At 35.1% G+C, this 21,787-nt stretch overlaps 3 protein-coding genes and 1 long non-coding RNA gene across 8 annotated transcripts; 3 read left to right on the top strand and 1 right to left on the bottom strand.

The window, feature by feature from the left end:
* Positions 1-1,993: 1,993 nt before the first annotated feature.
* LOC110879164 (pentatricopeptide repeat-containing protein At5g15300) lies at positions 1,994-3,930 on the bottom strand. Its single transcript, XM_022127583.2, has one exon. The coding sequence runs from the start codon at positions 3,877-3,879 to the stop codon at positions 2,233-2,235; it is 1,647 nt and encodes a 548-aa protein (XP_021983275.1). The 5' UTR covers positions 3,880-3,930; the 3' UTR covers positions 1,994-2,232.
* Positions 3,931-10,872: 6,942 nt separating this feature from the next.
* LOC118482190 lies at positions 10,873-11,932 on the top strand. Its single transcript, XR_004867647.1, has 3 exons — positions 10,873-10,967; positions 11,421-11,507; positions 11,584-11,932. It is a non-coding gene; the product is annotated as an uncharacterized LOC118482190 (long non-coding RNA).
* Positions 11,933-12,612: 680 nt separating this feature from the next.
* Positions 12,613-13,636, top strand: LOC118481812. The gene is made up of 3 exons (XM_035977097.1): positions 12,613-12,899; positions 13,062-13,394; positions 13,604-13,636. The coding sequence occupies exons 1-3, from the start codon at positions 12,618-12,620 to the stop codon at positions 13,634-13,636; spliced, it is 648 nt and encodes a 215-aa protein (XP_035832990.1). The 5' UTR covers positions 12,613-12,617.
* A 1,217-nt stretch (positions 13,637-14,853) lies between these two features.
* LOC110879165 (alpha-glucan water dikinase 1, chloroplastic) lies at positions 14,854-18,451 on the top strand. 5 transcript variants are annotated; one of them, XR_004867645.1, is made up of 8 exons: positions 14,854-15,142; positions 15,714-15,812; positions 15,997-16,170; positions 16,308-16,400; positions 16,500-17,118; positions 17,277-17,367; positions 17,555-17,608; positions 17,743-18,451. XR_004867645.1 is itself a non-coding variant. In XM_035977765.1 (5 exons), the coding sequence occupies exons 2-5, from the start codon at positions 15,735-15,737 to the stop codon at positions 16,575-16,577; spliced, it is 423 nt and encodes a 140-aa protein (XP_035833658.1). In that variant the 5' UTR covers positions 14,863-15,142; positions 15,714-15,734; the 3' UTR covers positions 16,578-17,119. The 5 variants fall into 5 exon arrangements, 1 of the variants encoding a protein (XP_035833658.1); XR_004867643.1 differs by having other exon boundaries at positions 17,702-18,451; XR_004867646.1 differs by lacking the exon at positions 17,277-17,367 and having other exon boundaries at positions 14,855-15,142.
* The last annotated feature ends 3,336 nt before the right edge of the window (positions 18,452-21,787 follow it).

Raw genomic sequence — 21,787 nt, 5'->3', positions numbered from 1 at the left:
TAGAACAAAAATCCGAACATGTAGGTCTTAGGGTGTATTTAGCAAAATTTGTTTTTGATCGTGGGCATGTGCATGGAGAGGTTTATTGTTTTGCTATGTTGAAAATGCATGATATCATTGGCATTTTACGAAGGCGGTTCGACTTCAACACTTAAAAGTGATCTCTCATTTAGTGATTTAGCTGGATTAACTTCCTAAGGGTAAATGGATATAACATGTACTTTCAACCGTCTTTCAATTCACGTTTTGGATTATTTTTAAAATTGGAAATATTATGGTATCGTATCTATGTATAAGGAATCTGATATCATTTTTTTACTTGATGAAATGAGCAAAAAAGAAATTAGTGGATTTTTTGTATGAAAATAAAAGAAAATCAAGAAAAGCCATGTTAACTTGATTTATGAGATTTGTGAACGTGAGATTAATACGTTACATCTTTGCTCGCTTCATACTTCATATTTATTGAAGTTTCATACTTCTTTTGTTTTATCTATTATTTACATTCCTTAAGTAGGAGCATTTGGTATACAAGAATGAGAGACGAGATGGAATGGACCATTGTGAGAGAAAGGGTGTTAAGTTGGTCAATGGAATGAAATCGTCCATTACACAAGTCGTTTTGTTCCCTCAGATTCATTTCATTGACCCCCCTTTTTTTGTTTCATTCTCTCTTTCACCCTTCATTAACAACACAACCCACCATTGTCATCACCACCCACCACCGTCGCCTTCATCCACCGCCACCACCGACGCCCACCACCGTTACCTACCCACCACCACTGCCACACACCACCGTCACCACCCACCACTGTCACCGTCACCACCACCACCATCACCGTGCCACCCAACGTTGCCACCGCCATCCACAACTGACTCATGCCACCGTCACCACCACCATCGACGACCGCGACGGTTGCTACTACCGTCACCTATCTTCCATCGACGACCACCATCAGCTAGCTCACTTGGCAGAGGCTTTTGTCTCTTAGTGGGAGATCTTGAGTTAAATTCCATGCGAGTAGATTAAGATTAATTTGGTGTAAATTAGAAGTGAGTAATATTTGATGCTAGAAAAAGGAATCACTTACATGTGTCTTTTTAAAAGATTACTTGTGCACTCTGGAAAGATAACTTGTGCACTCCGGCAGACAATTTGAGATCTTAAATAAGGATGACGACAACCATTCAGACCAAAGTGTATCTGTTCCTAATCAGACGTGCCCATGAGTGGATCAATGATTAAGAAAAGTTGTGTCATTGGTCGGGAGTTGAGGCCACTTCCCTGATGAGTCCATGGCAGGACGAAACCTATGATCCACGATAATAAACATGATAAAATTGATGGTTCTTGAGGAAGACGTAGGACGGACGAGTTTGTGACACCATTTTTGTTGGCAGAGGTGGACACATTTGAGAAGGTGACATAGGAAGCATATGCAACCATTACAATTAAGAGGTGACAGTGGCTTCATATTCCATCACATAGTAGACACTTTTCATAGAAGATTTGGTAGATAAGAAAGTATGGCGCAAAGCATAGAAGACTTCTACTTTCATGGGGATTTTAGTGACGATACTACATTTCATTATATTGTATGTCTAAATTGCATCGAGTGCCCATAATGGAATATTGGGTCGTGCTACATAGGAGAGAAGTTAGGGCGGTTATTTGTGGGTCGTTTCAAGTAATTAATGGTTTTGAGTGTTTAACCCTAGATGACTAGTATGTTTGTTATTATTGTTTTAAATTTGTCATCGCATATCGATGCTTAGGTTCAACACATGTTACAAAATCTACACCAACAAAATTGCTAGATCTGGGAGTGTGACGCGATGGACAATTTACCAAAATGTTTTGGATCACCAATTGGATTAAGGGACTTCCTCTATCAAGAGTCGAAATAAAGATTACAAACAAAGCACATTCTACCTGTTTTGGACATGAACCATGGAGGAAACATGGAAAAGGTAGAAAAGACACAAAGCAATGGAACACGCACTCTCGCCTATCCGCCATGATCATGCGGTAAAATAAGCACTGTGGGTTGTTGAGACACGTTAGAGCTTGGTTGTACTACATGTTTCCCGAAAAGAGGTTAATGTTCATGAAGAAAATCCAAACTAATCATCTTAACGTTTGTTATACAACCCTAGGTGAAATGATCATGCGGTAAAACAAGCACTGTGTGTTAACAAGTATAGCATATAAATTGCCATTACGTCTTTTGCTTAGCGAATCAAACCAGGCTTCTTGTTGACTTTTGATTGACTTTTCGAGTCAAACAAGAAATGCATAAGAGTGTCTTCATCAGTATCAACTAAACTACTCGCAGCCTCTTTCCTCACTCCTTTATCATCCATCACTTTCCTCACACTCTGAGCACCGACCCACTCGCCTTGTGAAGCATATATGTTCGAGAGTAACACATAATCGCCGCTTTCACCCCACCTTAGTTTAACCAACTCCTCATTCGCACGCCTACCCAACTCGACATCGTTATGTATTCTACATGATCCAAGTAAAGTCCTCCAAATGATAGCATTTGGTTTTATCTCCATTTTGTCTACAAATTCAAACGCTTCTTTTAAAAGTCCCGCACGACCAAGAAGATCAACCATGCACCCGTAATGCCTAACGTTCGGCTCGATGTTGTACTTCTCTCTCATCAGACGGAAATACTCCCGACCTTCTTCAACTCTCCCTGCATGACTGCATGCGACCAACACCCCGACAAAACTTATATCGTTTGGTTTTAATTTCAATCTACACATATCGTTGAAGATACGAATGGCTTCTTCAGAGTGACCATGAAAGGCTAAACCTCCGATTATGGAGTTCCATGTTGTTACCACTTTTTCTTTCATACTGTGGAAAACCTTGAATGCTTTGTCGATATTTCCACACTTCGCGTACATATCTATTAGCGCGTTACCGAGTAAAATGCTTAATTCTCCTCCACCTAAATCCAAAACCGCACGATGGATCTTTTCACCAATGTCTAAATCCCCAGAATCCGTGCAGGCTGTAACGAGACTCAACATTGTTACTTCATCGGGTTGTTCTCCCAAACTTTGCATTTCGTCAAACATCTCTAACGCCTGCGCGTATAACCCACAGTTCACATAGCCAGCGATCATCGCATTCCACGTGACAATATCTCGTTTCGGCACCTGATCGAATAACACCCTAGCGCTTTCCATTTCCCCTCTCTTTGCATAACCCGTAATCATCACATTCCACGAAATCAAATCTTTCTCAGGCATTTCATCGAACACCTTTCTTGCCATATCCAACTTCCCCCTCCTCGCGTACCCAGCTGTCAAAGCCGACCACGCAACAACTTGGGTTTTACCCGAAGAATCAAACAAGGCACTGGCAATATCTATATCTCCAACATTAGCATGAAAATAGATTAACGTATTTCTCGCAAACGTGTTCTCTTCAAACCCATGTTTCATAATCTTTCCATGAACAGCACAACCCACATGATCCCAACAAAGCTTAGTGCAGGCCTTGAGCACAAAAGGAAACGTGTAACGATCAGGCCATATGTCTCGTTTTTCCATCTGGGTAAACAACGATACGGCTTTACTGGGGTTGGGGCTTTGAGCTGAGCCTCTAAGCATGGTGTTCCACATGAAGAGGTCTGGTTGGGTAATTTGATCGAACACTTGGTGTGCATAACTAATTCCAGAGGGAATAACCAACGCTGAGACGTATATAAGTTCTCGAAGATTAAACCGATTGGTATTGAAGCCATTTATGATCATGGAAGCGTGAATTTGTCTAAGTTTTCTGAAAGTGGTGCATTCGCGCCATAAATTTGAACGTTGATGATAATTGGGGATCTTGTCGTTTGTTTGCCTTCTGATCATCAGACATCAATTTTGTTTGAAATGGGCTAGGCTTTGTTAGGTTACTTATAGGCCCATATACTTTTAAAGCCCAAATAAAAATACATTTCTTAAAGCCCAAACAAAAAATTATTATCATTTTTCATTATATCCTGTATATGATATAGAGGCCGGTTATTGTACAAAATGCCTTAACGTATGAAGCGTACGAGATTCAATATCAACATGCGAAAATTGGTTTATAACATGCGATTTTGGTATTCTTTAACATCATCCGAATTTTTTTTTTAATAACATGCAAAATATGTTTTTTTTACAAACATGCGATTTTCATTTTTTTGAACATGCGATCTTCTGTTTTTACAAGATGCGACTTTTTGTTATAACGTGCGAATTTGACATTGCGTACGCTTCGTACGTTAAGTCATATTTGTACGATACACTTTTTCTATGATATAATTACTTGTTATTTTTTCGAAGTCCTTTTATATCCTTAAAGTTTTGATGCAACAAATACTATTTGACTATAATTTTTTTTTCTTATCAAGAAGCAATCCTAAATCCAATGGTAAAGAAGCTCATTGGACTTTTAGTTCAATGGAAACACAAGAGTTGTAGTAGCCAAGAGATGAGATTTATACCAGACCATTTATTCAGGTAAGATTTTAAAGTATGCTTAGCGTTTTTTCATGCTATTGAAGGAATAACAAGTATTCAAATGTGTCATGGTTGTGAAAAGGCTTTAGCAAAAAACATATAAAAATAATCCACACGCATAATCACTATGACACCATGTTATGATCGTGAAACATTCCATGACTTTAGTGTAACTGTGACACATGTCGAGTGACGTGACATATTGATATAGCCATTACATTACAAGTTAGCCATGAGTGTAGCATGGCCATGATAGCATGTCACGCATGTGAACCACATATCATAACCTTGAAGAGCATGGCTAGCTTTGGGGGAGAGCCGGTTGGGCAAATTAAGGACCCAGGCCCAGTCTCTCTAAGGGCCCGGATTTTTTTATTTGAATTTATATTATATTATATATATAGCGCAACTAGTTTAATCACCTAAACACAAGTTGATTTTAAACTCGAATAAAAACAGGCCTAGGTACTCAAATTGTTAAACAATTAAATATAAAAAGCACTATAAGTAAAACCCATTACAAATTTATAACAATTATTTTGTCGTATTATGGTTTTCTTGTATATAATTATTAGTTTATATTATTGTTTACTCGCCCGAGCCCAAAACGTTTCGAGGATTTTCAGGGTCGGCCGTGTTGAAGAGTGACCTTCAAGTTAGGAGTGTTTTGAATACATGTCTGTTCCAATAGCTTGCAAAGTAGATGTATGAGTGGGTTGACATGTATTTGAGAATGTATGCTAATCAAGACATATGTACTATTTATGAAACCAGATTTTTTTTTTATTTTTTTTATTTTATTTTATTATTATTATTTTTTTTTTTGTTAAGCATTTATGAAACCAGATACACAGCAAGATGTCCGTTTTTAAAGTCCTACATGCATTGAAACATAGCAAATCTCAATCTTACTTGCTCTAGTTTATGAATGTTATAAATAATGTTTGCATATGTAGGATGATGAATTTTCATGTATCGCTATATGTTGTGTCCCATGTGAATTCAAATAGGATTATGATACACTCACACATAAGCTCAAAAAGATACCTTCAACTTAATGACGATGATGGATTACTTTTTTGTTCGTTGACCTAGTCCATGGTTTTCTCATACACGTGGGTAACCCATACATAGAAACGGGATAACAAGTGGACTATACCCTTTAAACAAATAGTGACGAATTTAAGAATTTTTTTGTGGGGGTACGGAACACTTTTAAAAATTTTAGGCCCTTATGTGTATAAGTAAAAAAATCGGTTCATATCGAGTCGGGTCATGTAAAACAAAAGAACATCAAACTAAATTTATATAATCATCAAAAACACGTCAAACCTTGCTACAAACATAATTAAAACGTCGCCCTACGGGTTTTCATTTTTTGAAATCTATCCAAAACATAATCTAAAGCTACTTTCTTAAGCAAGTCTTTCTCTATATAACATATACAACTATCACTTAAATTCTCATCGCCAATCCGATTACGCAAGTCAGTCTTCACATTCTTCATTGTCAAAAAACGTCTTTCAACAGTTGCGGTTGCGATGGGTAATACGAGAACAAGCTTCAATAACTGATATACCAATGTAAAAGTTACGTGAATATTTGTTGAAACCATTAACCTTACAAGATTTGACAAACCATCCAAGCTAGGGGTGTGCAATAACCGAACCGTTAACCGAAACCGAACCGAAAACCGACAAAACCGAACCGAAATTAACCGAAACCGAATTAACCGAAAGTCGGTTAACGGATAATTTGTTTACCATCGGTTAACCGAAATTAACTGAACCGAACTGAATCATTTATTTCTTTATATATTTCTAGCTTTTATACCTCTATTTCATGTATGTCATGTTTTATACTTTCATTTCATGTAATAATACCTCTATTTCATTTATTTATACCTTTATTTCATTTATTTATACCTTCATTTCATTTATTTATACCTTCATTTTATGTATTTAAACATCTATTCATGCATTTATACCTCCATTTTATTTATTTATATATCCATTTCATTTATTTATACCTCCATTACATGTATTTTTAAGCAAAAAAAATTAGCCTTTGTTTGAATTGGTTATTAACCGAAAATTAACCGAACCGAACCGAGAACCGAAAACTGACAAATTAACCGAATTAACCGAACCGAACCGAGAACCGAAAACCCACAAATTAACCGAATTAACCGAACCGATTAACCGATGACTTCGGTTACAGTTACAGATAATGCTAATAACCGAACCGAACCGAACCGAACCGTGCACACCCCTAATCCAAGCTGGTGAATTGTTTATCTTCTTTCGCAAAATCAATGTAGTTTCCGAGTTGAACCGGAAGCCTTCGTTTTTTTTCTTCATTGAAATCACTGGATACTTCTCGGCTAGCTTTAGTATATTTGGAATGTCAATTTTAAGTCCATCGCTCCATAGTTTCAATTTTAATTTTCAACTATTTAAGTCCTAGAAATCATGTGTAATCACCCTAAAAATCATCTAAATAACATAATCATCCTAAAAATCATCTAAACAACCTTACCCTTTATCGGATTCCGGTTGGTTTGGTGTCGGACGACAGCGGTTTGGTGTTGAACGGCGGTGGTCCGCAGCTGCTGATGACATGCTGTTGTGTTCGCTGATCGCTGGCAGGAGACAACGCAAGAGAGGGATGACAGGATGAATTCTAAGGGACTATTGGGCTTATTTTAATTATTATAGTCTGAACTTAGGTTGGGTTTGGTTAATGGGCTAGGAATTAGTAGGCTAGTTATGTTTAATTAAATAGTGGGTTAAGTTGGGTAGTATAAGTTTATATAATTTAGGTAGTTTTTTTTTTTTTTAAATCTGAGTTTACTAAAAAAATTTAAAATATAAATCGATAACATTTTTTCACCTAAGGTGTGCACACGAAAAAATCCAAGGGGTGCGAACGAAAAAATCCAAAGGGTGCGGACGGAATTTTCGACAGAAAATAGCGTTAAATTTTTTTTCGAAGATACGCTCACCCACCTTGAGCTGGGGTGGGTCAACCCATGGCTTTAATAACTAAAATTCGAAGATGCGCCCACACACCTGGGGTGGGTCCGCCCATGGATTTAATAACTAAAAGATAAAGTTAGTAAAATATATTAAGAATTTTTCAAAAAAAGTAAAATATATTAAGAAAATGACAAGAAACTAATCACGTGGTATCATGATAGATGATGATTTGTGTAACTTGAAAGGATTTTTTTATTGTTTTAGAAATGGGTAATTTTAATAACCGTGATGTAGGTGATTACATGGAGGTATCATTTTGAAATGGGTTAATTACTAGTTTGCTAAAAATAACAAAATCGCAGTCATTAGTTTAAAATTGTTAAAACAGTACTAACGGTTTCATTTTCGTTTCAATTAGACTCACTCTCAGTAACTCCATTCATTTATGCTCTTAAGTTTTAGTGAAATGACACAATTATCCCTGTCAATAAAAAAAAAACATAATAAAATTCTAAAAAAATAAAACAATTAAAGATAGGTCCCACTTTACAAAGTTTCAAGATATCATACACCTCATGTTTTCTGGTCATCTTATTCGGCAACTCTTCATCTCCGACAAAATTTTCAGTTTTGTTCTTTTACATTTTTTCAAAGTTTCAATGTGGTTTTTTAGTTAACATATGTGCTAGCAACCAATTGTATATCATCAAAACATAGATCAAGATCATATCGGAATCCTACTGTTATAGATTCACACCTACCAATCGTCTTCTTCAATCAATTCAAACTAAACCCTAACTCACAGTTCAATGTTCATAATTCTCATATACATAATCGACTTCAAAATTTGTAAAATTCATGCCCCGATTATCAGTTGAGTTCCAAGGTCAATGCGTAAAGGTAATCCACTTTTGTACCAAACTACATAAATGGACCTGAAGTTGAATGGACCATTTTATGATCAAGGTCCATGTGCTATTTTTAGATCATTGATTTGTTCAAGGTATGAATGGAGCATTAGGGTAAAACCTGTGTTAAGCGTGTCTCATTTATCCACTCGGATATGATGTGCAAGGGATGAGATGATGTTATAGAGTAACACATATATATTGCATTACAATATGTGTTGTTGCATGCATGGAGGTGCAGTGATAACAAAAGGAATGAGAACAAGTGAGTACCTAAACATTTTCCAGGAGTCCTGCAGCTCCAAGCAGATTTTACACACCTCCTTGATCAAGACACTAATGCTTGGTCTTTGAGAAGCTTCTTGAAGCAGTAATTCTTGTGCATACTTAGCATCGGCTTCTAATGGTAACATCTTCTACTAAAATTTATAACTTGTACAAGATGTAATAATGAGTTAATTACAGCTTGATTTGGTTTGACTTTCGTTCATTTATTACTGTTAGAATCTAAAGCTGATGAGATGGTGTTATTGTTAGAAGCCGATGATGTTATTGGGACTTATGAGTTAACTTGATTTGGTTTGACTTTCGTTCGTTTAACTTTAGAAGTCCATGTATGTTATTGGTGAGAAATTGAGATATATGTTTCAGTTTAACTTTTTGGTGGGAAATTTATAGTAAAAAGGAGAATCGAAGCATGCGTGAAGGGTTTATAAAACCATAAGGGCTCATACTGAAAAGGGAAAAGGGTATAATGGATTTTTCAAAAGATTTCAACCTCAGGCTAACATAAGTGTAACGTTGGGGTGTCAAATTGCAAGAAAAATGACAGTGTATGTATTTACCATAAAATGTTTTTGCTGAAGGAGCGTAAAATGAAAAGTGACTCAAACTATAAAAAGACAAATTGTAATTAATATCTTTGTCATGAGGGAAAGGTTCATTTAGCATATGTGGGTACGTTTAACCATACCATACCTTTTAAGAATTGCAAATAAGATAATCCTTTTGGTGTGACTTTCATTTAAAGAACTCTCATATTTATTACACTCTTTGTTGATTTGATAAGATAGTCCTTCATGCTCAATTAGCTCCAAGCTAACACTTTATGTTATACTTGTCAATGAGTACAATGTACGAACACACGGGACCTAACCTAGAGAATAAAGATGATTTAAGACACTAGACACTGGCCTCTCATTATTTATTTATTTATTTATTTGTATTAGCTTTTGGTTATTGTTTTAGGATATGTATGCGGGACTAATAGTATCTATATTTTATTTTAGTTAATACCTTTTGCCTTTCATTTCCGGTTATGAATAACCATGGCTTTTTGCCAACGTGGGGTAGCCCACTTGGTAAGAGTATTTGCCTTGTCAAGGAGATGTTTCAGGTTCAAATCAGTGTAAGAGGGATATTTAATAATTGTTGGTGTGTAACATTTACCGTTCAAAAAATAACCATGACTCCTCGTTTTGTTGTTAATTTCTTCTACAAATTACTATTCTCCAAATTACACAAACACACGAATTTGTGCACACATAGAAAACAACCCAAATTACAACTCAAAAATCAAAATAAATGGTAGTGACAACTGACAAGAATAAATTAACGATGTGAACATAGCCAATAATAATTGATTTATTATATTCATGAATTCATTGGTGTTAACTTAAGGGGGTTTGATGTGGACATAGTGCCTGCCAACACATCATGTGAAATGCCTATGAATCAATAATCAATGACTTAATTCATTAATTAAAAAATATTACACAACATAAATAAATACAAGTGAAAACAACGTGACAATATTAAAAAACAATAACGTTGCAACACATGATTGGTGATAGGGAGACATTGACCATCCCTTACCAATGGATGGGAATCTATATATATTAATAAATGAGATGATTTGGGCTATGTGTCATTGGATGGTGGAACAATTTTGCTTATGTGGCATCCTATGATGGAGTAGAAGGTGATTTTAGGAGGGAATCCATCTCAATTCTATATACATAAACCAAAATTCTCAAAACACAAACCAAAAAAAGTGGGACGCGGGATCCATAATTCTTCGGGTCGGATTTTGGATCGTATATAATTGTTCTCAAAACCTAAATGTCTCATTCTTCTCCTTCACGCCGCTTTGTGATACTCATACGCTCTTTGTAATCCATCAATCTCTGCATCATCTTCGAATTCATCATCCTGATCGTTTCATCTTCTTCTTCAATCCCCAATTACCAGGTTCGTTCTTTCAAACTAGAGTCATATTTTTCGCTATCAAATTTTTATTTGATGTTGATTGCAATACAATCCATATAAAATTGGTTGATTCATTTGAATCGTCCATCGATTTGAGCAGATTCATGATGTATTTAAACCCTAACTTCACCTTCTTCATCAAGAAATTTTTCTGGTCATTGTTTTGAATGTTGCTTGCTATTTTGCAGAATTAATGAGCAGGCCAATCACTATTTGTAATTGAAACCCTAACTATCAAAAAGTGATTCTGATTCCATCAATCTTGCCTAAAATCTGATGTGTTCTTCGATCTAAACAGGTATCTACTTAATCGTTCTCTCTTGGTTTCTTAAACGTTGAGCTATTCTTTCCATTTGCTCCATGATCAATGGCTAAACTCTTAACATGGTGCATATTGGATTTAAATTTGTGAGGGATGCTACGCCGGTGAGATGAATTGCCATGAAATATTACTTCAAACTAACTGAGATGTGTAATTGTTATATTTTATAAATAATTTCAAACCTAAAATAGGAGTCAAATTTGTGGACAAGGTTAGGTGAGGGATTAGTGCTATAATGTATATTAAGAAATTTGTAAGGCTTACAGGTGAATTACTTTTTTCTTTATGGTGAACATGGCCAATTCTTCATGGCTTTTGGTGTGTATGATCAAAGGTGAAGCATTTATGGTGCTTCCACCATCTTAGATGGCGGGATCGGGTGGTGATTGGGCAGTCTATTAACATGGCTTGACACGATTGCTTTTATAGGTTGACATGGAGGACACATTCAATCCACTATCTGAGATAACGTAGCTGAGTGAAGCATCTTTGTAGATTGCAGCCTTGCGTGAACCGGTTTAATCATCTATTCCTTCATTGTTATTCTTCATATTAAAGTTATATTGACTAATTTTTTGAATCTGTTTATTAGGATGAAGATGTATATGAGGAACCAATAGTGGACATTGATGATGTTGGCAAGAATTATCACCTTGCAGTGGTGGAAGAGATGTTTCTCATCCTGTAAACATTGATCAACCAACCTCCATGCAGTTTGAATAATCTCACTAAACCAGTAGGTGTGGGCTATGAAATTTAACATGAATCGGTCGCGACAGGTTGCGAACCCGTTCTCTTTTACACCATTCTACTTTTGGTGCAATGTTTTTTTGATGCTCAACACGTGCCTTTGGTCTTAGAGCTCATGTGTTCAGTTTTTGTTGTTTATGTTTTTAGGTTTGTGGCATTGTTAACTTAATTTTTCACTGTTCGTTAGGTGATGTGGGTGATTTGATTTGTGGATTGTTAATATAGGTACACGTTGTCACGAGCTTAAGGTTAGTTGATTGCATTTTTCAATTACCTGTCAAAGATTAAGAATGGCGATGGTTTTAATCATAATGTGCATCAATCTGTTGAGGTTTCACATGTAGGTATCAAAAGGTCTTTAATTCAGCTGTTATAATACTTCTAAAATTCTTGAGCTTATGTGTTGGATTTTGGTTTTGAATTTCCTTTTGTAACGATGTATATAGCCTAATTTGTTAGTTGTTTGTGAGTGATTAAATTTGGAGTTAATCTACCTTACTTTTTCAGCAAATTAAAGCCAAAAACATGCAGATTTTCTCAAAACAAAACCCCAAAAATAGCATGTTTTTTCAGCAAAAAAAACACTAAACAAGTGTAGGATTTTCCAGCACTCTTTCGGGCAAAAAATTGCAGTTTTTTCAGCAAAAACCCTCACAAAACGCGGGTTTTTTCTTCGAAAACAAAAAAACACAGTTTTTTTCTGCGAACGAAAACGTGCCGCTGCAGGTTTTAAGGATTGGTTTTTCGACGGACGAAATGCTGTTTTTTTCAGCGATCTGCAGCCTGCAGGTTTTTCGACGAGCGATGCAGCCTACAGGTTGCTAGAGCCGAAGAGATTAGAAATTATCTTCTTTCCGTTAACCTTAGAGTGTGTATATGCCTGGTAGCAACAAAAAGAAAGAAACAGGTAAACAAGGTGATTCATCATCATCCCGACATGAATTGAACCATGTTCTGACTCCTAAATCTGAACTTGAGCACAGGCCAGAGTTCGTCTTAATGAGATGCGTCAGTTGCATCTTTTATGTCATGGTTGGTGAGGGTAACCCAAAGTGCCCTAACTGTCATAGGAGTGATGTTTTGCTTGCTGCGCTCCCTAGGGATATACCGATGCCTCAAGAAAATAAAGACTCATCAAAGAAGCGTAAACTCAACAAGGTACATATCATTGCACTATTGTTTTGTTAGATTTTAGTTTATATTTTTCTCCTGATTTCTTGCTTTTGGTATAATTTATTAGGTGTCTAAAATGATTATTTTAATGTAATTATTAAAAGAATGGACTCATTAGAGAAATAATAAAACTCTTATGCTTTGTAGTTTGAAATGGTCTCATTGAACCGCCATGTCATCAATGAACAAAGTCTCAAGAGTGTGTATGTGGCTGGTAACAACAAAAAGAAAGCAACAGACAAACAAGGTGATTCCCAACATGAATTGAACCATGTTCTGACCCCTAAATCTGAACTTGAGCACGAGCCAGAGTTTATCTTAATGAGATGTATCAATTGCATCTTTTATGTCATGGTTCGTGAGGGTAACCCTAAGTGCCCTAACTGTCATAAGAGTGATGTTCTGCTTGATGCGCTCCCTAGGGATCTACTGAAGCCTCAAGAAAATAAGGACTCATCAAAGAAGCGTAACCTCAACAAGGTATATATCATTGCACTATTGTTTTTTAGATTTTAGTTTAAATTTTCTCCTGATTTCTTGCTTTTGGTATAATTTAGTAGGTGTCTAAAATGATTAATGTAATTATTAAAAGAATTGACTTATCTATACATATTAATAAATGAGATGATTTGGGCGATGTGGCATGTGACGGTGGAGCTTTTTTGCTGATGTGGCATGTTATGGTGCAGGTATATGGTGATTTTGGGGGGAATCCATTCTAAATAAACACAACCTTCAATCCACGCGGGATCCGTATTTTATTTTGGGTCGGGTGTTGTATTCGGGTCTTATATATTCAGCCACATCTTCGAATTCATCTTCATCGCCGCATCTTCTTCTTAAATCCACATTTACCAGGTTCGTTCTTGCAAACGAGGGTCTTATTTTTCGCCATTAAATCTTCTTTTGATGTTATTTGTAATACAATCCATACAAACTTGGTTGATTCATTTGAATCGTCCATCGATTTGAGCAGATTTATGTTGTATCATTTATATTTTCCTTTAATTAGGTTTTTTTATCATTAGAGTTTTTATTGATCTTTAACTTACCTGATCCATACAATTTTTTTATGTTTGAATTGTCCAGCGATTTGTCAAAAAATTCGAAATTCCAACGATTCAAAAACCAGGTTTGCGATTTTGTATAGCATTTTGGTTTTTATAATATTCATTTTATGTATGTTCTTGAGATCTTCTACGTTCCAAATGATTAAACATCTAGCAACCATCCTATTCATTCGAATTGAGTCATAGTGTTAGGGTCAATAGTCTGTTGACCATCATGTAAAAAAAAATTGAAAATTTGATAAAATTAGGGCACATCACAAGAATATGGCATGAAAAAGAAGTTTCTTCAATGCAATATCTAACTTAGAGTTGTTATGTGACTCATTCGTATATCATTCTTATTGTTAATCACATTCATTTTCATTCAAATATCGACTGGTTATACACGTTTTTTGTTGATATGTTATGATATGTAAATCATTGTTACTGGTCTTTTCAGATTTTTTTTCACCATTGTGTTTACGGATGAGGTCCGATTTGGTGTTGAATATGTAGTATTGATTTTTCAGGTTATGTTCCTCTTCATCATTTTTTTTGACAAAGCATATGTATTGATTTTTAGGTTATGTTCAAGTGGGGTTTTTATTATAAACTGAATAATGTACATCATAGAATGATTATGTTCTCACAAAGTAGCGTTTTTTTTTTTTTTGGGGGGGGGGGTTGTAGATGAATCGGATTTGGACTATTGGAAGATAATAAAGGTATTGTTGGCTTTAATATAGGATGATTTTGGGAAGGAAGCCATTCTAAATAGGCTAACACAAAGTTGGACGCTGGATCCGTATTTGTTAGGTTCGGACTTTGGGTTTTTATTGCACCGACTCACATTAATTCGAATACTATATATTGTTTTTAACAAACCCAAATGCTTCACAACCACAATTTTTGCTCATCTCTGTTCTTCTACCGCCTATTCAAACCCTAATTCCATGGCGGACTATCACATCTCCCATCTACGCTTCACTTTTTAATCGATTATAATTCCATGTTCTTCCACCGATTCAAACCCTAATTCCATTCGTCAACCCCTAATTTCTTTAATTTCCTAATCAAATAGGGTTGCAACAACCCAAAGAAGAGCTTTTGTATCAACAAGTCAGTTATGGCAACTATGAAGTCATCAAAAAGCTTCGCAGCGAAGGTGCTGGCCTTGAGGTATTCATTCATTTCGTATAATTCCAGTTTTTTGTAAGAATTGTTTGTTTTCGTAATATTAGGTTTTTGTTGTTAAAGTTTTGATTTTTATGGATTTGTTTTAAGATTTTTGTGAATTATGATGCGGGTTTTGTTGAAAATTGAGATTGAGATTGGTATAGTGGTTAAAGGTTTGTTTTTATACGTTCTTATTTAGGATTTTTATTGTTCATATATGTTCATCGTGAATGAAAATTCTGAAGGTATTGTGATGTGGTTGCTGGCATCAAACCAGATCCAGCCATCCACATTGCGACCTGGCAGCGGTTTACAACAATTTTCCATGGAAAATGTTGTTGGTCGGAATTCGAACTTGCAGAACCGTCAAAACATGTCTGGTGTTCATCAAAATATTATAGGGAATACAATTATTAAAGTTGAGGGGCTAAACAATTATTAAAGTTGAGGAGCTAAAGTTGGTTAACGCCAAATTTGAGGGGCCAAAGTTGATTGATGTGACATAATAGCATATTTATAGTATATATAATGGTTAAAATTGTAAAAAAAATGATGATGGCTATTATTATCTCAGGCACAAGAGCTGAAAAACAAAATGCAAAGCTCTGGTATGCCATGGTCTGGGGATGAAGGTCAGCAGAGATGGGAACAAGCATGGATTGCTATAAAAAAGGTCAGGAATTTTTTATGCTTTCGAGTTTATCGAGTTTATCGAAAGAAGTTTTCCACTTTGTTTATAATGATAACTGAATTACACTTCCACCAGCAATACGGTTTAGAAATTTTAAGGTTTTTTTTATCACTTCCCTTACATGTGTTAAAATAGATGAGGGATGGATATGGTTGTCATTTTTCAGGTTTGGGCTTCAAAATGGAACGAGATAACGTACTTTAGTACAAGAAAAGTGAAGCTAGATCATGAGCTCTTATGCATGGTTGTCCTGGTTCAGGAAATAATAAATGATGACTATGCATTTGTTATTTATACCACAAATCCATCTTCAGGAGATCCATCAGAGATATACGCCGAGGTAATTAAAAAAAATATTAACATTTTTAATGGGTCATGTCGAGTGTTACATTTATGTTGCCTACAATGGATTAATAATATTTAGTTGAACAGATATGGAAATATAAAACTGTCTATAACTGTTTGTTGTGCTAACAGGTTGTAAAGGGACTTGGGGAGACTTTGGTCGGAGCTTATCCAGGTCGGGCTTTAAGTTTCATTGCCAAGAAAGACAAGCTCGACTCTCCTAAGGTACATCAGTCTATTTCCAAATTTCATTTTCTGAATAAATTTATTAATTAAAAGGAATTAAAAATTATAGTTTCATATACAACCATGTTGAATCTGTAGGTTTTGGGTTACCCAAGCAAACCCATTGGCCTTTTTCATAAGAAGATCCATTATTTTCCGATCTGCATCCAATGGTGAAGATCTTGAAGGCTATGATGGTGCATGACTTTATGATAGGTAAAACTTCCATGAGAATTTTGAAACCATAGTAATTTCCATTATATCGTTCCTCCGAGGGATGTTGCAATAGTGGATGCAATTCGATCTAAAATGGCAAGAGGCAAGAGGCGATCTACAAAGGGCGACGGTGCCATGCTAAACAAGATAATGGCACCAATGCTTGGCTATGTCGGTACGACGGCCACATCCAGCGGTGAACGGTGGCTACTTCGCTGCTGTGAGAGGTGAAATAAATCTGCCCATAAAGTTCAGCGAACGAGATCACGTCGTCTTATGTTCCAGGGTGGTTTTGATAGCAAATCACAGGGCATCTCGCAACAACGATTCAGGTTGTTTGTGGCTAAGTGGGAGTTGCTCGAGGGCTGCAAATGACACCGGGTAATGGGGGTGATGGCTGCTAGAACAGAATGGAAAACGAGACATCCACGTCATGTGATTTGGGTTCGGTTTCGGGGTTGAATCATGGTGTACGTACAAAGTTTGAGTTCGAACGTTATAGGTGAGTTCTAAACGTCCACGTTTTAATATTTTCAATGGTTTTAATGGGTTTTGGGTGATGATTACTTACTCCTATCATAAATGGTTTTATAATAGCGATGCTTAATAACGTTTTTGTTGATTTTCTCGAACTGAAAGCATGTTTTTAAATGGGTTTAGGGCTGATTTGGAAAAAAAAAAAGAAGAACTTAGGCTATGTTTGGAAGTGATGAAGTTGATAAAGTTGGTTTTGCACAAAAATATACATAAGGTGAGATTTTAAATAACCTTGAGATTTCTTTCAAATAATAAAAGGTGTCTAAACAAATATAATAAATTTGGTAGATTAACATTCCAATATCAAATCTAAAACTTCAAGAACAAGTAATAATGGTGTATACATTGGTTATCACAATGAATGTCTTCGGTTTAATAATTGCATTGATATAAATATCTAGGCCCTTATGGATGAAAGTTGGCAAAGTTATTCAGGAGTTATGTAAGACTTTGAGGTAAGATTTTTTTCTTCTGAAATCACGAGTGCACATCTAAATTATTTTTATTATTATTGCAAGTTAATATTGATACACGAGTCATTTATGCAGTTTTTGCCATCTTCATATGTGAATCATTATTTTTCTAACAGTCTTCCAAATCAGCCAATGACCGTATGATTTGTACAAGTGAGGTTCATCAGTGGAGTGTCAGAATGAAGAAAAAAAAGGAGTTTTTACTACTTCAGTGAAAGAGTGAAGGATGGACATATGTTTCACAAGATATGTTTTTAATCTTTGATGGTTGGTGATTCTGTTTTTAACATGCCAGTTTTTAGGCCAAATGGACATCAACTTTAGCTACATGAGCAAACAGTTAGTGAAGATGAGGTCAGTAGTCTGCACATGATGTAATTGATATTAAAAAAGATAGTTCCATGGATGAAAATGACCCTGTTGTCACTACAAATGTGACGTCCCGCTTTGTAAGAAGTAGAACCTTCTATTATTTGTTTTGTAGTGCTTTCTGATTGGTTTTGTTAGGGTGGTTGGGTTCGATAATGTAATGCAATTGAGAGCAAAGAATGTTGATGGAATAAGTTCTGATGGAACTTTCTACTGGTTACAAGAGGTATGCTGTAAAAGGATAGGAAATGTACTCGACAGACACTACCAGGAAAGAATGTATATTATTAATTTCAAATGAATACACGGAACAATGATGGCATGGTTAAAAACTTAAACGTTTGGGGTTATAGCTTTGGGAATTTAGTAGGGTTTTATTGAATGATTTTAGCTATGTTTTTTGGAACCACTATGGTGATGTTTGGTTTTGAGTTATATTTTTGGGTTTTATGTTCATGTTCGATGTTGAATTATGTTTTTAGGTTTTATATTTAACAAGATGAAATTCTCGATGCTTAACTATTTCAAAGTTGTTCACATTTCAATTCACCACACTTTAACATTCTCAATGTTTAAAAGTTGCTAAACATGTTTTCATTATGGGGACCAATGTTATGCTGTTTAAATTTACAAATTCTACCAACCAACTTACCCATAATTTTACAATCATTTAATTTCCATAATTACTCAAAGATAACGTTTTTGGAATTTATTACATTTATATTATTATTTGTTTCCCACGTATGGTGTTATTTCTTTTTGGTTTGGTTCTAATTTTGGATGGTTTGCATTGTGTAGTAGATGGCCGATCCCTACTTTTCGGGTTTCGGTATCGTGTTTGAGTCGTCTCCGTTTATCGGGGTGGGTTGGTGTTATTTGTGGACCTATTTCTGCAATTATTCAGTGGTATGTTGGTTATGTATTGTATTGGGGTAATACGGTATGATTCAATATAAAAGGCTATAGTTCAGAGGTGCTCAGTGCCCCTATTTTTTTGTTTAGTTGGCTGGATTTAGGTGGTATCTTTTGGGGGGTGTGTGGTTTGGTGTTTGAATCGTGACCACAAGAGGTGTGTATTATGGCTCGGGTGTGTTTGGTCTGTGTTGGGGGATTCAATCACTGGATATTTATGAATTCGACTTAAACTATAAACGTTTATAAATTTATGAATTATATCGTTTTCTTTTAAAACATACTAATATTAATATTAACCTTTCAATAGTTAGTATTTATTTAATTTATAAATATAATTATTTTCCCCACATCGTACATTTTAGTTAAATTATTACATTCGTTATTTACAACCCGTGAGTATTCACGGGTGATAACCTAGTACACAATATATGAAAATGCCACAATGAGGGTAACGACGGATTTAGATACACTAAGTAGTAAACATGAATGGTTATTGGATAATATAAATTATTATTGTTCTAATAGTGGGTGTAAAAAAATGTTAAGAGAAAATTGAAAAAGGTACATTTGTACTTTGTAGCATATTTCCTATCTAAATTATTTTTTGATTTATCCTATGGACTTAGACCAAATGCCATCTTGAACCCTTTGCACAATCTAATGATCTATAACGAAAATGTATTTTCAGCCTCGACTTGAGTTGATTACAAGGATGCTCCATTTCGTAAGCATGTCTTACAAATTTGATCCACACTTTTTGTTAAATCTTAACTTGTTTGGTCTCATTCTTGAATGAATGTATGTTTGAGTGTTTGTTTTATACATTAAATCACCTTGTGTGCGATTGAGACACGGGGGATTAAAATAATAAAATCACAACTAAAAGACAAAAAAAAAAAAAAACATTTACCCAAACCTTGATTATAGTCTCTCACTACTCTTATTTCCCACTCCTGGCAACCATTGTCTTTGTAATCCGGACTATTCATCAAATCGATTGTGTTACCGGTTCACTGGCCATAACAATCAAATCGTTTCAAAAAACCAGATGATAATAAGTTAATAGTTTTAAATATACAAATATAAAACTAGTGTTTAAAAAAGTGAAACTACTTTATCTTTAATTATGTGAATTTGCAATACTAATAAAATATAAATACTTAGATAAACTATGGAGTAAATGAGATTTTGCAAGAAAAAAAATGAAAAATATATAAAAAAAAATGAAATATGGTCTGAAAGCGCTTCAAATGTATGCGGTTCAAATAGACCAAATCGGATTGGGTATGTGTCTAGTTCCTTATCCAATCGGTCGATCTAGTCTGTTTTGAGTACAATGTTAGCTAGTTTTCCTCCTTCAACAAAGCCAATGTGTTCCCCAACAATAGCAATTCAATCTCTACATGTTTCAAAACCGTGTTCCCCAACCATAGCAATTCAATATCTACATGTTTCAAAACCATCCAATCTTAGATCTTATCTCCTCGGGTTCCAATGGTTGCTTTGAGTGTCACAAGTCCTACTCTAGTCCATAAAAGATGAATACTAAAGAAAAGAAGCATAATACATATTCATATGTAGTAGATGACGCGATCAACTGCTCCTAGAAAAGGTCCTAGAACAAACACATATTCTCCAGTGCAATCAGTCGTCCTGTTAGGCGTTGGCGAGGTAATTTTTTAACATTGAAAAATCAATTCAATATCAATAACTACCAATATGGATCTGGATCTACCCCTTATATTGATAGAATTGATTTAGTTTTTTTTTATGTTTAGATAGATGTGATGAAGAAGAAAGGAGATTGATTTAGGGGCTCTTTGGCAACATCTGAATGGTTAAGTGCTGAATCAGTAAAATGTCTGAACCATTAAGTCCTGAACCAGTAAGAGGTCTGAAGCAGTAAGAGCTAGTATAAAGCTTAACCGTTCAGAGACAAATGTCTGATCAATTCAAATTAGAAGTCTTAACCATTCAGACTCAGTATAATGCTTAACCATTCAGAGGCAATTGTCTGAACTATTCAGACATCTGCTCATGAAACAAACAGTCTGAACTATTAAGTGTTAAACCAGTAAGAGTTCTAAACTATTAAGAACCCCATTAAGAGATAAATAAACAACCTCTTAATAGTAAGTCTTTTAACAGATGTTAGTGATAAATACCAAACATATTTTGATTTGGCAAATAGTGGTACCAATATGCAATTGATACAAGGACGCATCCATATATGTAATTAAAAAAACATTTATAGTATTTTATCAATATGATTACCCGTTTAAAGCTGAATACTAGGTTGGAGACATTTATCGATTGATATGGTTATGTTATTAATTTCTATAGGTTAATTGAGTAAAATTAACAAAAAAAACATAGTTTAAATGTATTGAGAATTGTTCAAAGTATATTTAATTCAAGGAAAACGATAAACTTAACTTAGCCTTTACACTATGTGGTTAAGATGGTTAAATGTGGGTAAGGATAGTGTAAAAGGGGTCTAAAGTATAAGAAGTGTAAGAAGTGTTTTAAACCATTAGATTTTTGATCTAATGGTTGAGATCAATAGGGACCAAACCAAATTATAAATGGTGTTTTAATTATTAGGGGTAATGGTGTCTTTTTATATTTTTCAAATAAGGTAAGCTCTCCTAAATTGCAGCGATCCATTTTTAAAGTAACACAAAAAATCCGGACATTCTAAAAGTCCGGAAACATGTAACTGCTACCAGAAATATATAACACTGTATAACACCATATAACGCCATATAACGCTATGTAACACTATATAACACTATACATCCATCATAGATCTGCTATTAGAAAAATATAACACTATAACAGTATATAACACTATACATCCATCATAGACTTGCTACC

This window comes from Helianthus annuus, chromosome 9, assembly GCF_002127325.2.
Source record: "Helianthus annuus cultivar XRQ/B chromosome 9, HanXRQr2.0-SUNRISE, whole genome shotgun sequence".
Lineage (NCBI taxonomy): Eukaryota > Viridiplantae > Streptophyta > Magnoliopsida > Asterales > Asteraceae > Helianthus > Helianthus annuus.
Note: the sequence above shows the minus strand (reverse complement) of the source record. Positions and strands in the feature narration are given on the sequence as shown.